The sequence below is a fragment of the Ambystoma mexicanum genome, chromosome 4p (genome assembly GCF_040938575.1).
Source record: "Ambystoma mexicanum isolate Mex_15411 chromosome 4p, UKY_AmexF1_1, whole genome shotgun sequence".
In the NCBI taxonomy this organism is placed as follows: Eukaryota; Metazoa; Chordata; class Amphibia; order Caudata; family Ambystomatidae; genus Ambystoma; species Ambystoma mexicanum.
Genome location: NC_090927.1, coordinates 131,624,612 through 131,641,840, shown reverse-complemented (window position 1 = coordinate 131,641,840; position 17,229 = coordinate 131,624,612). Strand labels below are relative to the sequence as shown.

Here is a 17,229-nt window from a genome sequence, read left to right as displayed (position 1 = left end):
AAGTCATCTTCTTCGTGGCATTATCTGGCAGGAGAGTGAACCAGATCTGCCAGGTTACAACAGTAGAGAAATGCAGGTCTGGGCCCCGCAAGAACAGAGGGATACAAGTAATCTTCCTCGTGGCAGTATTTGGCAGGGGAGTGAACCAAGTCTAGAGACAGGGAAGCCTATGTCTGGTGTTGTTGAACTGTGAAACGGAAGTGAAAGAAATATCAGGCGAAGGGAGTCATTCTCCTGGTAGCCAAGACCAGGGGAAGGGAGTCATTCCCCTTTGTTGTGTAAAACTGCTGGGACTTTGTCTTTTATGTTGTTGGCCAATTTTGACCCAGGGAAGGGAGTCATTCTCCTAAGAAGAAGTCAAATCCTGGAAGTGAACCTTTTTCCACAGTCCAGAAGAAGGGAGTCATCCTTCTGGACCAAAAAGATCTACTTTCTCTTTAGTTTAGTTTTAAGTGTAAGGAACAGAAGTAGGGTTTTGACACAGGACGGTGGCTTATTGATTTACACTGACATTCTGACAGCCTTTAGTGTTTTAGTTGAGGCAGGGAAACCCATCATAGAAATAGGGACAGATAGGCTTTCCTTTTCTTTTCGGACCAAAACAAACAGTTTAAAGCAACCGCTTTGACACCTGCTTGTCAGTCTCCTCCTTCTGCACTCTTACACCTACCTGGTGAAGCCCTTCTATGCTTAATCCCGAAGACCCTCTGTGGTGCTTCAGCCCTTGGACTAGTGGGACCAACTAGTCTTGATACCTTCTCGAGGATCTAGCCATCCAGAGCCTTCAGAAGTGTCCCTGGACAGCACAGTGGACTGACCAGCTCTCTCGTGCGCTACCTTGTCAGGACCATCACCGTTCTGTGCTTACATCCAGCTCTTTGGTAGTCTGCCAGCTTGTGCCAAAAGTCACCTTCTCCTAGATTTCAGCTTCCTACCTTCAAAGGAACCTGTCCTGGAGCAGCTTCTGTACCCGCAACTGGAAAGATGCCTGTTGTCACCTGCAAACCGTGATCATTACTGGAATTCGTCATCCTCTATCCTGTGAATTGTCCTGAAGAGGTCTGCATCAGTGTTTTTTCATTTCTTCACCGACCGAGGTTGCAACTTGCAGCTGCACTGACCAGAAGAATCCTCGAACCCGCAACTCCTGGGCACCTCTCTTCAGATCAAATGACGGAAGATCAAGCTCCCAGATGATCCACAAAGACATCAGGGAAAATCAGAGGCAGGGGTTGGGTGGGTAGTAAGTAAGCATCGCTGTGCCTGTCCCTGTCCTCCATTGGATGACATTGATAACAAGTCCCTTTGTCTCCCGTCTCCCCGTCACTCACCTTTGGTCATCAAACCTGAGTCGGATATCCTTCCCCTGGTCTAGCCTTGGGTCTGGAAGAAAGGAAAGATCTTACCTGTCTTCCGGTAAATTTGTGTAGAAATTTTAAATAGTTTAAAACGAACTACCACCACAAGCCCATTGCATCCTTTTTTCAAGAAGAACTATTACCTGTCACTTTTGGGCACAGGGCCACATTCATCTTATATTTTGAACTTCTAAAGTTAGGAAACTGAACTTGTGACTGGTTCCAGTCATTACTGCATCTGCTTTACTTACCTGCATTGCTTGGCTAAGTATTTGCTGAAGTATATTAAGTGAACATAGTGGTGATTATATACATTTGTATAATAGTGTATTGTGTGATGTTTCTATCTACTAGTTTCATTTTTCATTGTTTTCTAAAGGACTAAATAAAAAACTGTATTATTATAACGGCTAAATTGAATTATTGTTTATCATATTGCGTGGACTCATTGAGGGCCCATAACCCTACACTCTTCTCAGACTAAGCATTGACTGCTTTCCATTGCTACCTTTATTGGGTTTTGGCTAACCTCTCAAAGCTCCCTGTTCGTCATGATGAGGGTGGCCTCCTAAAACCTGTCCACCGGGCCAAATTCTAGAAATCCATCTTAACAAACACCCATGCTTTGAGGCTAGTAATTTTGTTTAGTGTGTACACTTTAATTCCTCTTTCCCAAAACAGATCCTGCTGAGGGGTGTCCTGCTGGAAAAAGATGTTACCTGACCTCACAAAGGATCAAAGAGCAGCAGCTCCCATTGCTTATTGTCCTGCTGGTTGCAGCAGAGACATCCAGTCTAGGGAGAATGCACACAGGCTGCCCATGGCTGATCTGCATTCAGTGTTGACATATGTATGATACAGATCAGATGTGGCTTTAATCATCATGTGAATTACCAACCACTAAACCACTAACTCAGGTGTGGCTTATGTTTAAGGAATAAGCTGCTACCACAATGGCAATTCATCATAATTATGTAGTTTTGGAACCAAGGTGCAGATTTTAAATGTAGCTCGTACTGCAGTGGCTTGCTCTGTGCTACAGGAGTACATGCGCTGAAGTTCAGGATACTGATGCAGCATGGCACAGGTGTACACTATGCTTTTGGCATAGTTTGATGAAAGGGAATCTGGTTAGCAGACCTCCCTTTCTGAGATGGAATTACCTGCATAATTGTATTATCTAAAGAAATTAAACAATCTCGGGCTTCTACACCCTTGCCGGATGGTCCTTCACCTTCACAGTCACATTTTATACCATCCAGCAAAACCTAGGGGCTTTATTGAAACCCACTATATGGTCCTGATACTTCATTGCGGCTGCACAACACACTTTTGTACCCTGGGCAAGGAAACAGCAATACACCCCTGCTTCACAATTGTGTTGTTTTACATCTTTCACATCAATATTTTTTTAAAAGAACAGCACTAATTTTAGTAAATTACTGGGGCCCACTTTGACTACTTGTTCCTAACTTTAAGAACATATTACATTTAACAGTTAAATGTGAAATAGGGTTTCCTTTTCTTAAAATGCAACTTAGCTACAAATGTGGACTGCTCTCAGTTTAAAATTGTTATTTGATCTTTGCTTCCAGGAGTTTTACTGTCCTTTGGATAAGGCAGCCACTCCTTCAACCAGTGATGTTTGAATTGAGAATGCCTTTTTCTCTCCTTGCTTTGACAATGAACTGTAATGTGGGAGTCCCTTTGCTAGTCATTTCACTCACTCTGCACCATCAGCTGAAGTCGTCTATGGGACTTCGAAAGCTAAGCAATCTCAATCTTACTAGGCCTAGTAAAATTGTTGTCTTTGTCCTCCCTCTGTTTCCCCAACTTTGCCTTATCGCGGTTGCCTTCAAACACTTGTGCATAGGCGCGTTATAAATGTCATATCATATCATAAATTTTTCCATCTCGGCAGATATTTCCAGTTAGTCAAAAAAAATGCATCATAACCTGCATTTTTTGTGTGAACCCATAATCAGAAATGGGGTAAAGAGGAAATATTTTCTGAAACGTTTAATCTCACAAGTTAGTTTTTGTTGTAATACATTGGATTTAAAGAGAAAAAGAAATGTACACGCAATTGTCTTTAAAAATCAGCAAATTACATAACCATGGGATCCCTTCTTAAACCCCTCTTTAATAATAAATCATTCAGTGCTAGTGGCACATTAAATACATTTATTAATAAATTGTAGTGACACATTAAATGCCACATTTTACTTATCCTGTTCTACATTTTAGTTTGTTTATATTTTATTTAAATGTCAACCAAGGAATTACTTAAATTGTAATGTACTAGCAATGTGTTACATTTGTTTGTGTGCATTATTACCTGCAATTGAAGTCTGTCATCGTCACATTTCTTCTTATTACATTTGTCTCTTTAATTTCTTTGTGTTTCTTAATTTTCAATTAATGCCGGACATGGATAATTTAAAATTGTCTGACATCGAACTCTACCGTGCTGTGTGTGGGATCAAAATACACACCTTACTCAACTTTAATATCTGCCTTTCTGCGCACTGGTCACACACTTCCTTCCCTCCCTACTCACAACCTTGAGCCATACCGGTGACATCCTTTTTTCCAGTTTGAGTGGTTGTGGAATTTCCCAGACAGAAAGTAGTGATTTATTTTGCAACTTCTCAGGTCTTGGCTTTCTGTGGGTTTATGATTAACCCTTTAGAGTAAGCCAGTAAATGATGCCATAATTTACCCAGCTGGCCATATGAGGGAATGGTGTGGCATATGTGTGTATTGTAGGGAAGAGAAACAGCAAGCCAATTGGCATTATGCGCTGTGTTCTGTATTGTTTTAGAAAAGTCTGTGCCTTCTGTCCAAATTGGTGAATGGTGATGACTGCCCATTTTCTTTAAACCAGGCCCAGGCGGCTGGATCGCCCCATTCCTCACCCAGCCACGGAGCCAGCTGCCCGATACCCATGCCTGTCCGATCCACATCCGCTGGCTCGACCCCAACGCATGTACCTCAAGAGTGCCTGGCTGGGCTGGGTGGAGAGGTGCAGGAGGCGTTTTCACAAGGTAAGTGGGAACGGGCAAAGGCAAGGGGTGTTCTTGCTAGTTGATGCATTGGTGGGACAATAGGTTACAGAACAGCTTTTGGGAATGCATGAAATGCATAACCTGAATTTTTTTTTATTTGGCGCCACATACAATGCAAGGGGATCTGATATATTGGTAAATGATATTCCACTCTATTTGCTGGACAATATATATATTTATAAATGCTATCCAATATTTCTTTTTGGGCAAACTGGTCATAAAGCATATACTGAAGAAAAATAAAGTATCACATGTATTTCTGTACATTCATCTGTTTTTATTTCTGAGGTTTAAGTGTTTAATTATGCAGTTTATCAAAAACAATAAAAGGCGACCCACATAAAATTAGTTCCATAGATTACTCAGGGTAACATACATAACACTTCACACATATAAGGTCTGACTCATCTCAATCAGAAATATTATTTAATTTCCCCATTTGGAGGAGTAGGAAGTGCGAGGAGTAAACATTCAGTGATCGCCAATGACATCCCCTGGAGGCGCCTGCAAGCGATCTCCTTTGGGATCTACTCAGCCGATGCGGTCAGGAAATTGAGTGTGAAGGCCATAACCAACCCACGCTATTTGGACAATGTTGGTAATCCAGCTGTGAACGGACTCTATGATCTCTTTACTTATGACTTCGGAGTGAAAATTCAAAATAACATGGCAAATCTACCAAAACTCAATAGTGAAACCATTCAAACGCTAATTTATGCCGATGACATTATTATTCTAGATAAAACGTGAAAGGACTTCAACAATCAGTGAACAAAGCTCAAATTTATATGATAGAGAATAATCTACAAATTAACATCAATAAAACCAGAATAATGAAACTCACCACTCAAAAAACTAAGATTCAACATAATATGAAGATTCAACTAGAAAATAAAGTGATCATTCCTACTAAAATAATTAAATATCTAGGAGCTCTAATTAATCCATCAGCGAATGAAGCAGAATGGAAAGAACATATTGAGGAAAAGGCGATATCTTTGGCAAAACAAGGGCGCTTCTTCCACTTAAAATATGCGACATATTCAACAAAAGCCACAATTCTGCTCTATAAACAAAAAGTAATTCCAATCTTGACATATGCGAGCGAGACACTCATTAATCAACAACTATTGAGATGGCCATATTACAAAGCATTATTTTGGAGGAAAACACTTGCATTACCCAAAACATTTCCCATCAATAGAATAAGATTTGAACAAGCTTAACAATCGGTACAATCCATAATACTTTGGAAACAAATGGATTTGTTAAGAAAAATCATTTCTGAGGAAAAAATACCAGCATTAGAAATCCTAAAGGAAAAAAAGGAAACATTTCAAACATCAGCTCTCTTGAAATGGTCCACTGAAATTAAATCGAAAATGCGAGCGGAAGATATCACAGAGGAAATGTTGCTTAACAGACCGCAGTATGCAAAAAGGAAGGTGCAAACGAATAACTGGATAAGAACGATAGAAGTACAGAAAAAGTACAAGCGTCATCTTAATGTGGAAACTGAAGTTAGAGCACTCAATGAACTACCAGCATACCTGACACAGTTTCCGTGTTGTAATTCCCATGATCTGTTCTTGCGCTTTCGTCTTAACATATTGCCCACCAGAGAATACCATGCTTTGATAGATAAAACAGCCACCAAATCATCGGCTTGTCGATTTTGCAAAGATGAAACGAGAATAGAAACTCTATTTCATGTGATCATGGTTTGTCCAGCTTTGAAAGCAAAAAGAGACTTATATAGAGACTTTTTTAAAATCGCTGAAAAACAGCTAACAGCTGAGGATAGATGGGCAGAACTCCTTGAAGGCAAGAATCAACGCCTTATATTTACTGTGATTAAATTCTGGAGCGAGATTACTAAAGACTTTTAGAGGAATAATAAGAGTAGAATTGTCTGAATATTATGTAAAAATGTATGTAAATATAAATGAAAGTTTGTTAATTCAAACAAAGCATTTTAATAAAAAAAAATATATATATATTATTTAAGTTTCAAGAATTGAAATCATTGTTAAAGATATGAAATATGTCTAGTTCTGTGCTTCTTTGCAGCTCCAAGAATCTATCTAAGTCGCCAATTCAGGTATCTTTTACGTTTTTTCCAAACCCAAAATATACATTTAATAAGGCAGATTGGATCACTGTGGGAGCAGTATGAGAGAGCAAAGGTTCAAGATTGCGAACAGCCATACTCTGAGTGCAGTGGAATTTTTCAGCATAGAAATAAAAAATGTTGCCCTGATTCCAGGCGTCTTTTTGTACAAACTGTCTGGTGATCTGCTCCCGACTTTGGATCTTTATCATTTACTAGACCCATAAATTGCCTTTTAAAGAGTTGACCTTGCCTCAACACAAGGAGGCAATTCTGACAGTGCCCATTGCTTACGTATGTCCCTTTGGGCTGGCTTGCAGGAATCGCTCTTCACTATAGTGTTTATTTTATCATCATTCCTGCCAGGAGTTTCCTTTTTATTAACCTCATAATGCAGGTTATGCCAATAGTCCCACAGTCACTGAAGGTTCCTGCATAGTGTGAGAAACCTAAAGGTGTCTCACTTACTAGTTCCTGGGGAACTGTCATCCAGGTGGCCAGGACACAGCCATCACTATTGGATCCAGTTCCTGCGGGTGAATCAGTGCGGGAGGATCACCTGGATGCGGGATATTCAGGTTGTGAAAGTGGGACACTGACTTCTTATAACACCTTTTCCCCATCTTACCCCATAGGATACTCTAACACACTACCCCCTCCCCTCTTTTCCGACACGAATACTTTCGTACATCGAGAAAGACAACGGACAAACACCAGAGCTGTTTACCTGACATGTCCCAGTACAAGGGGCAGGCAAGGTCAGGCAATTGACCAGAATCACATACACCTGACAGCCACATAGGGATAACAGGTGGAGTACGACAGCACAATATGAGCAAGACAGACCGCACAACGAGAGAGCTAACTCAGAACGGCAGTTCAAGAGGAGAAAACAGAGCAAAATCGGGAGGGTGCCAAGGAGAGAAGCGACCTTGCCCTTTCCGACCAAGGCCAGTGAAACCTCTGCAGAAGGAATTGTAAGACCGCAAACAATAGCCAATGTGGGTTGCGGCAGATGTCAACGGTACACAGAGCCCTCCTCCGCTGACAACCAAGCCGGGAGAGATGCTGGGCCCCATGGTATTAGCCTTGACTCCAGAGACAAGAGAAGCCAAGCGGTTCATCACAGCCGTTGAGTCGAGGGGAGAGCCGATAAGAAACCGAACTGTGTTGAACGAAAGTAGCAAGCAGCTAATTAAAGAAAATACATAGAACTGTTGATACGCAAGGGGAAAGCCAGCTATAGAGGAGTCAGGCCCCACGTTGGTGCTCACTCAGGAAACACTGGGCGATTTACCCTGTTCTTGAAACTACTGTTGCCAGAAGGCCTTCGGAGAAAGGTGAAGAGGGGGTCAAAGTGGTCATATAGGGGTCTAGGAAAATCCTCTGTACAGTCAAAAGCCTTTGACCGACAGATGATTGTGAAGCTAAGGGAAGTGAATCCTGCATCATAAGAACTATTCAAGCAATTGTATGATTAGCAAAGTTGGCAAGAGTGAACCCGATGGAGGGATGCTGATAAAGACGGTGTGAAGCCTGAAGTCCCAATGAATAGGGTGTTGACAAGATTCAATCCGGCTGAGTGATGTCCACAGTGAACTGTTTAAAAAGAGATTAAGATTTGTGAATGTCACAGATGAGCATTTGTTGAAAGCCGTAGTGAACCCGGCAGAGGGAGGCTAACAGTCGAGAAGGGGCTGAGCCCGGAAGAAGGGGATCCAAGGGTGAAAAGCCATCATCCACCAATCTGTAAATGAGAAGAGTGCGATAGAGAAAGTCTTTTGAATACATGCCAGAGTGAACCCGACGGAGGGAGGCTGATAATCGAGAGGGGTCTTATCCCGGAAGAGAGGGACGCAGGGGTGAAGAGCTATCACCCAGGTACAAGCAGAGACAATCGGATAAGCACATTTGTTAGCTTTTTTAAATTATTTTGAGACATTCAGACCCTCAGAAGCGAGAAGCTTATATACGAAGGTCCGAAAATTGCTAAGAACCTCTTGTGGATCTGAGCCCGGAAGAGGGGGATCAAGGGGTGAAACAACATCACCCAACGTGCAAGCAGAATCAAACTTTTGTTTATTATTTATGGAACACATCAGGTCCTCGGAGGCAAGAGACATTTTGTAGAAAAGAGACTTAACCACTGAAGACTCTGATAGCTGAAAGCGGAACCGTTGGCTCGTGCTGTGAAAGCTCAAGCATGTGTTGTGCTCTGGAGTCCCTTATTGTCCCATGCTCAAAACGTGGGGAAGGGAGACCCTGACTACCGCATCCTAACTTTTTATTTCTGAACACCTCTTTCTTTTCTGTGAACTTTCTCCCACGTTCTTTGTTTGTATTTAGTGTAAGGATTGGCAGTAGGTTTTTCTTAGTATCGACCCTTTTTATTTGACAAGACGCCACCAGGACTGCCTTTTCATTAAATGATCGTTGTTGCTTGCTCCCATCTTAGATTTCGGTTTAGATTAGGAGTTTTTCCAACCCGCATTTACAGTTTAATAAACACTGTGTTTAATAAACACTGTTGAACTGACTTTACTGTTGCTACCATGAGTTCCTTACAATAGCCACCACATCTCCTGCCATCTCCACGCCGCCTCTACAAAAGGTTTACACTCCACCACCATCTTCATCAAAGTCTTCCCCCACAAGAGGACCCAGCGGTCCCTGTTCCAATGGCCACTGCCCCAGAACTTAATGAACCACACCTACTAAAGTGTGACTCAGGAGGGGACGCCTCAATAAAAGATTTCCATGAGAGGGTTCTAGGTGTAATGAAATCATAAAATCTGAAACTTAAAACTCCTGAACTCCACTCAAGACAGGCTGAGGATCTCTTACCCAACTCTGAAATATCAGGAATTCCTCTACCAGCTGACATTTTACATGAGGCAAAGAAAATCCATGATTCTCCACTGTCAGTCCAGCTGGGGAATAGGTTTCTAGATATAAATGTTCACACTGCAACCAAGGAAAAAGCTGCCGGCAAGGACAGTGGTTTCTTCAGCCACCTTATCTCAGGGTCGAGCTGGGAAGATGGAACATTTATTTTTCCTAGATATGAGCTTATGTCCTCTTTATCCAGAGGTCCAAGTCCTCCTCTTGATGGACAACAAAGCCAATAACGTTTTCATCAACTTGTGTGTTGTGGGGGTGGGCAAGATTGGCACTTTCACTTTTTCGCTGGTAGCCTTCAGCACAGAATTTCCCCAGGGTCCACTCACCTAGTGTAGGACTTAAATACCTGATCAGGATCCCTCAGCAGGCAAACACGGGCCACCACAAGTTGGATCTTACCCCAAGAGATAGGAGTGAGTCTTCAGTAATATTAGAAATCCTAGGTGGTCTTGTTTGGACCTGGTAAACGAAGAAAAGCCCTTTCTGAGCCTGACAGAGCAGTCTGGGTCTGACCTGCTAAGTGATGCATCCTTCTTTCCTGGGATGGCCAGAGCTTTTCAGCCTCTCACATGCCACTCACTTCGAAGGTGGTTCATCAATTAAGATGCAGCAGGGACTGTCGAATGATGTTGGTTAACTCCTCCACAGCTTAACAGTCTGGTTCTCAGGCCCCCTTGAACTGTCCAGCCTATTTCATGTGTCTCAGGAGCTGCTCTCTCTCACCAAGAGGTCAAGTCCCTCAATTCTCCACCCCCAGTTTGATGTGCTTAGCAATTTGGTCCCAAGAGCTTTGACTTTCCAACGTTCGTACTCCCCATCCCACCTGAGACTTGAATATTGTGTGCTCAGCGTTAATGCACAAACTAACTGAGCCCATGGCTTTGGTGGATTGTACATTTGAGATCTGGATGCTGCATTGGTGAGATCCAGGCTCTTTGGTCATAGGAACAATCTCTCTTTCTACAATAACAAAATGGTGCTCCTCACACATCATTCTTTATTGCCAACGGAATTCTACATTACCCCGAAAACCTGCCTTCTAGTATTTTTTCCCAGTCCGGACATACTGGCAGAGTCCTCAATTTTTACATGGACCGTACTAGGAATCTGTTGTTTTCTTCCAATATTTTTGTCACATCAGGGTCTTTCCCTTGACGATACGTTGATAAAGTACTGATGTTTGTGCCCATATGTGGTGTGGGGTCCCATATGGGGGAATGTGCACATAATCCGCGGCACATATTTAGAATTTGATGCTGCTGTGCAACACGCTTGTGTCACAGACCCTTAAGGGGTAAGACATCCCCTTAGTATGAAGCATTGAGGACTATGGGCTGGTAGTACAATTATTAATACCATGGTTATCTTTCACTTTTGATTACATACAGCCCTCCGCAGATAGCAACCGACATTGAGCTGTTTTTAGATCAGGACCAGTTCGCCAAAGAATGAGCAAAAGCATCCACTGTGTCATTTCTGCAGAACAGTGTTTTGATTGAAATGTTAAAGATGGGTGTCTACAAAGCACTTCCTTGTGGAGAATGATTCGAGGGCTGATGCCAAGCTTGCCAGTGTAAGCTAGCATATTTTCATGGTGTGGGAATCTCGCTGCACGCTTCGTCCCTCCACAGTGTTTCTTGTTCAGTAACTGGATTTGCATATTTTATTGAACTCCTATTATGATGCCCCAGAAATGACAGATCTACCACTTACTTTGCAAAATCAAAATGTGCTCCTTGAATTCACGTCTCCTATTTTGTATTCCCAGGTACGAGGAGAAATCTCCGTAATGACTTACTGATAGCTGCTGATTCCATCACAAACACCATGTCTTCTCTGGTAAAGGAGCTTCATTCAGGTATGCAGCCAAGTTCAGGTTTTATTTTATTATACAAAAAAAGATAAATAAGAATGTGTAAAAAAAAGTTGGGTGCACACATTTTTCTAAAAAAATGTGTTTTTATTCGGGTGAATAAAGGACAACATTTAAAGTACCTGGGCGGAGAAAGGAATTGAGTTTACAGGAATCAATATGCAATGGAAAAGGTGGTCTTGGGCTGATAGATGCCCAGGTCAGGTCACCTCTAGATCCCATTGCAAAGCTGAGTTTAGTCATGGGCTGATAGATGCCCTCTCAGGTCACCTCTGGATCCCATTGCAAAGCTGAGTTTGTTTGTTTGTATTACTTATATTGCGCACCAGACCCAGGGGTAACCGGGCGCATTTTATAAGACAACTAGTCACGGGCTGATAGATGTCCAGGTCAGGTCACCTCTAGAGCCCATTGCAAAGCTGAGTTTAGTAACTGGTTGATAGATACCCAGGTCAGGTCATCCCTAGGTCCCATTGCAAAGCTGAGTTTAGTCATGGGCTGATAGATGCCCAGGTCACCTCTAGATCCCATTGCAAAGCTGAGTTTAGTCATGGGCTGATAGAGGCCCAGGTCAGTCACCTCTAGATCACATTCCAAAAGTGAGAGTTTAGTCACGGGCTGATAGATGCCCAGGTCAGGTCACCTTTAGATCCCATTGCAAAGCTGAGTTTAGTCACGGGCTGATAGATGCCCAGGTCAGGTCACCTCTAGATCCCATTGCAAAGCTGAGTTTAGCCATGGGCTGATAGATGCCCAGGTCTGGTCACCTCTAGATCCCATTGCAATGCTATGCTTAGTCATGGGCTGATATATGCCCAGGTCAGGTCACCTCTAGGTCCCATTGCAATGCTGTGTTTAGTCATGGGCTGATATATGCCCAGGTCAGGTCACCTCTAGGTCCCATTGCAAAGCTGAGTTTAGTCATGGGCTGATAGATTCTCAGTTCAGGTGACCTCTAGATCCCATTGAAAAGATGAGTTTAGTGGTGGGCTGATTTGGTGCCCTGGTCAGGTCACCTCTAGATCCCATTGCAAAGCTGAGTTTAGTCATGGGCTGATAGAGGCCCAGGTCAGGTCACCTTTAGATCCCATTGCAAAGCTGAGTTTAGTCACGGGCTGATAGATGCCCAGGTCAGGTCACCTTTAGATCCCATTGCAAAGCTGAGTTTAGTCACGGGCTGATAGATGCCCAGGTCAGGTCACCTCTAGATCCCATTGCAAAGCGGAGTTTAGCCATGGGCTGATAGAGGCCCAGGTCAGGTCACCTCTAGATTGCAATGCTATGTTTAGTAATGGGCTGATATATGCCCAGGTCAGGTCACCTCTAGGTCCCATTGCAATGCTATGTTTAGTAATGGGCTGATATATGCCCGGGTCAGGTCACCTCTAGATCCCATTGCAACGCTATGTTTAGTAATGGGCTGATAGATGCCCAGGTCAGGTCACCTCTAGATCACATTCCAAAAGTGAGAGTTTAGTCACGGGCTAATAGATGCCCAGGTCAGGTCACCTTTAGATCCCATTGCAAAGCTGAGTTTAGTCACGGGCTGATAGATGCCCAGGTCAGGTCACCTCTAGATCCCATTGCAAAGCTGAGTTTAGCCATGGGCTGATATATGCCCAGGTCAGGTCACCTCTAGGTCCCATTGCAATGCTGTGTTTAGTCATGGGCTGATATATGCTCAGGTCAGGTCACCTCTAGGTCCCATTGCAAAGCTGAGTTTAGTCATGGGCTGATAGATGCTCAGTTCAGGTGACCTCTAGATCCCATTAAAAGCTGAGTTTAGGGGTGGGCTGATTTGGTGCCCTGGTCAGGTCACCTCTAGATCCCATTGCAAAGCTGAGTTTAGTCATGGGCTGATAGATGCCCAGGTCAGGTCACCTCTAGATCACATTCCAAAAGTGAGAGTTTAGTCACTGGCTGATAGATGCCCAGGTCAGGTCACCTTTAGATCCCATTGCAAAGCTGAGTTTAGTCACGGGCTGATAGATGCCCAGTTCAGGTCACCTCTAGATCCCATTGCATAGCTGAGTTTAGCCATGGGCTGATAGATGCCAAGGTCAGGTCACTTCTAGATCCCATTGCAATGCTATGTTTAGTCATGGGCTGATATATGCCCAGGTCAGGTCACCTCTAGGTCCCATTGCAATGCTGTGTTTAGTCATGGGCTGATATATGCCCAGGTCAGGTCACCTCTAGGTCCCATTGCAAAGCTGAGTTTAGTCATGGGCTGATAGATGCTCAGTTCAGGTGACCTCTAGATCCCATTGAAAAGCTGAGTTTAGTGGTGGGCTGATTTGGTGCCCTGATCAGGTCACCTCTAGGTCCCATTGCAATGCTATGTTTAGTAATGGGCTGATATATGCCCAGGTCAGGTCACCTCTAGATCCCATTGCAATGCTATGTTTAGTAATGGGCTGATCTATGCCCAGGTCAGGTCACCTCTAGATCCCATTGCAATGCTATGTTTAGTAATGGTCTGATATATGCCCAGGTCAGGTCACCTCTAGGTCCCATTGCAAAGCTGAGTTTAGTCATAGGCTGATAGCGGCCCAGGTAAGGTCCTCTCCAGGTCCCCTAGCAAAGCTGAGTTTAGTTACGGGCTGTTAGATGCTCAGGTCACATCTAGGTCCCGTTGCAAAGTTGGGTTTAGTCATGGGCTGATATATGCCCAGGTCATGTCACCTCTAGATCACATTCTAAAAGTGAGAGTTTAGTCACGGGCTGATAGATGCCCAGGTCAGGTCACCTTTAGATCCCATTGCAAAGCTGAGTTTAGTCATAGGCTGATAGATGCCCAGGTAAGGTCCTCTCTAGGTCCCCTAGCAAAGCTGAGTTTAGTCACGGGCTGTCAGATGCTCAGGTCACATCTAGGTCCCATTGCAAAGCTGGATTTAGTCATGGCTGATAGATGCCCAGGTCAGGTCACCTCTAGATCACATTCCAAAAGTGAGAGTTTAGTCACGGGCTGATAGATGCCCAGGTCAGGTCCCCTTTAGATCCCATTGCAAAGCTGAGTTTAGTCACGGGCTGATAGATGCCCAGGTCAGGTCACCTCTAGATCCCATTGCAAAGCTGAGTTTAGCCATGGGCTGATAGATGCCCAGGTCAGGTCACCTCTAGATCCCATTGCAATGCTATGTTTAGTCATGGGCTGATATATGCCCAGGTCAGGTCACCTCTAGGTCCCATTGCAATGCTGTGTTTAGTCATGGGCTGATATATGCCCAGGTCAGGTCACCTCTAGATCCCATTGTAAAGCTGAGTTTAGTCATGGGCTGATAGATGCTCAGTTCAGGTGACCTCTAGATCCCATTGAAAAGCTGGGTTTAGTGGTGGGCTGATTTGGTGCCCTTTTCAGGTTACCTCTAGGTCCCATTGCAATGCTATGTTTAGTAATGGGCTGATAGATGCCCAGGTCAGGTCACCTCTAGATCCCATTGCAACGCTATGTTTAGTAATGGGCTGATATATGCCCAGGTCAGGTCACCTCTAGATCCCATTGCAATGCTATGTTTAGTAATGGGCTGAGATATGCCCAGGTCAGGTCACCTCTAGGTCCCATTGCAAAGCTGAGTTTAGTCATAGGCTGATAGATGCCCAGGTAAGGTCCTCTCTAGGTCCCCTACCAAAGCTGAGTTTAGTCACGGGCTGTTAGATGCTCAGGTCACATCTAGGTCCCATTGCAAAACTGGGTTTAGTAGGTAAGTTGTTTATTTTTCTGAAGTACTATTTGATCAAGCTGCCTTGACGTGCGAAAGAGGCTGGTGTGTTAGACTGCATGATCTCACGCAGGGCCATGTGATGAACTCCTTGTACAACCGTTTTTATTGTTGCAGTTTCCATGTTTGGCTCACTTATGGACAGAACATATGTGCAGTACCCTATGCCTTTGCTCTGAGTAATGTGGACAATGTCATTCCTTCTACTATTTATCCATCATCGTCTTCCCGAATCTTTAAACCTGTACCATTACTATGCTGTAATGGTGGAAAACAATAGACTGTGAAAATATGCCTTGCAGTCCCAGAAGATTTTCCCCAAGATCATTTACCATAGGGGCACGTGGGATCCATGCTTATCAGTGACATGTTTGAAGATGGCATGTTTCAGCACATTCTTCCTCACCAAGTAGCGTACCCAGTCATCAGTCTCTCGAGTTACTTTTGATGGGCCCTCATATGTAATATGGATACACTTTTATTCTACAGCTGTGCTTTCGCAATGCAGGGTCTATGTAAACATACATTCTTGTGTGTTTTATTTCAGCCTGGCTGAATCATTTTGTGCCTCACCTAGTAACCTTGTGGTCTGGGAAAGGCCTTTTATATCACCTTGAGGGATATATTTTTCTCCATCATTTTATTCACTGTATGTAACGTTTCCCTATTTTCCCCTTTGAAACAAACTGTGGGGTCACTGAGCCTTACCCTTTGAAGGCAGTTTAAGAGATTGCCTTCATTAAGATTTTTTTTTCAAATTGGTTCCACATCCTTCCCCCGCCATCCTCCACTGAGCAATACTGACATGAGACAGAATAACACGAATGGTCACAAGCTTTGACAAGGGATAAAGGCTATCAAACTCAATTTTCTGTACTGATCAGCAGGTAACATCCGTGATAATGTCAGCAGGCAGGGGAATAGCAATATTGACCTTACACAGTGTTATCAATAAAGACCAACTGACTGGATTAATCATAATTTATTATATGCTGGATTATCAATGACTACAAGTCTATCAGCTCTGACATTGCTTGCTCAGGGTTCCAAATCATTTCCAACCCCTTTTCCTGCACAGACATAGCCCATCCTTTCCCACAAACACCCTCTTTCGCCAGCCTCACATGCACATATTCAAACTGCATCTACCCAACCACCTCGACAAACACATCTCCCACCCCCCATCCCCCCAACAGACAACTACGCCTTCCATGTGGCACTAACTCTTCCAGGGACATGTCCTTCTTCCACCAAAAGACACATATGCACATCTCCACAATCTATCCAGAAAAGCATCCTGCAAATCCATTCCAACATGCCACCCACCCCTGCATACCTATCCCCAATCCATTCCCTTAGCTCCACAGGCAGATTCCTGCTCTTCATTCATACATAGGCATAGCACCACATTCTAGTTTGATCCTCATCCCCTTTCCCCTCCATCCCTCCAACCCTCTCACCCAAGCGCCCACCAACAGACCCACACACACAGCTACATACATTCCCAGCCTCTCCTTACATCCTTACTGGCAGATTCCCCTGCTCCATCCACCCACACCTATGTGCACAAATATAGTGCCAATTGCACACTTACATTCTATACCCTCCCACAGACACCGCAGAAGAAAGGAAATCAAGAGGAGCAGAGAGGGAATACAGAGTGGAAAAAAATTGAAAGGATGTGAAAAGGGGAGGAAACTACAAGGTTTAATGTATTAGCAACTTTGGAACAAGAACTTTTCGGTACTAATCCCGCCTTCCCCAATTAACAAAAAAATGCTGTTTTCTTGGGCACATCAGTTTGACTCCCTGTGTTACAGTCTCCTTATCTGCCAAATATAAGGGTGCTTAGAATTCAGTTGAGCACCAATGTAACTTGTTTAACATGTTACAAGATCTCAAAATGGAAGGAAGCATATGCGGCCTAGCAGCAAAGTTGCCAACTTTGGATCCAGAAAATTGAGATTGTAATCCCGGATTCCTCATTCAACCCAAACAGTTGGATCTTGGGCAAACCGCAATATATCCCTTTACCCCTGACTGTCAAATTAGTGTGAATTTACCAACAAACTGGAAATCAGGATAGAGAGTGATATTGCACGCAAAACTGAATTAGCCTCTAGACAACACCTCTCCTCACCATTGATCTTGGCACGAGAAAGTCTAGATTATAATCATGGTCATCACTTAGGAGCAG

General features: G+C 43.6%; 1 protein-coding gene across 7 annotated transcripts in view; it reads left to right on the top strand.

Moving 5' to 3' along the window:
* Nucleotides 1-17,229, top strand: part of DTNB (dystrobrevin beta) — a 1,559,893-nt gene that overhangs the window by 1,464,399 nt on the left and 78,265 nt on the right. For all 7 annotated transcript variants that reach the window (XM_069605562.1, XM_069605560.1, XM_069605561.1 and 4 more), the window contains 2 exons: nt 4,246-4,405; nt 11,206-11,295. In XM_069605562.1, coding sequence (XP_069461663.1) covers nt 4,246-4,405; nt 11,206-11,295 — 250 coding nt within the window. The remainder of the gene's footprint in view (nt 1-4,245; nt 4,406-11,205; nt 11,296-17,229) is intronic.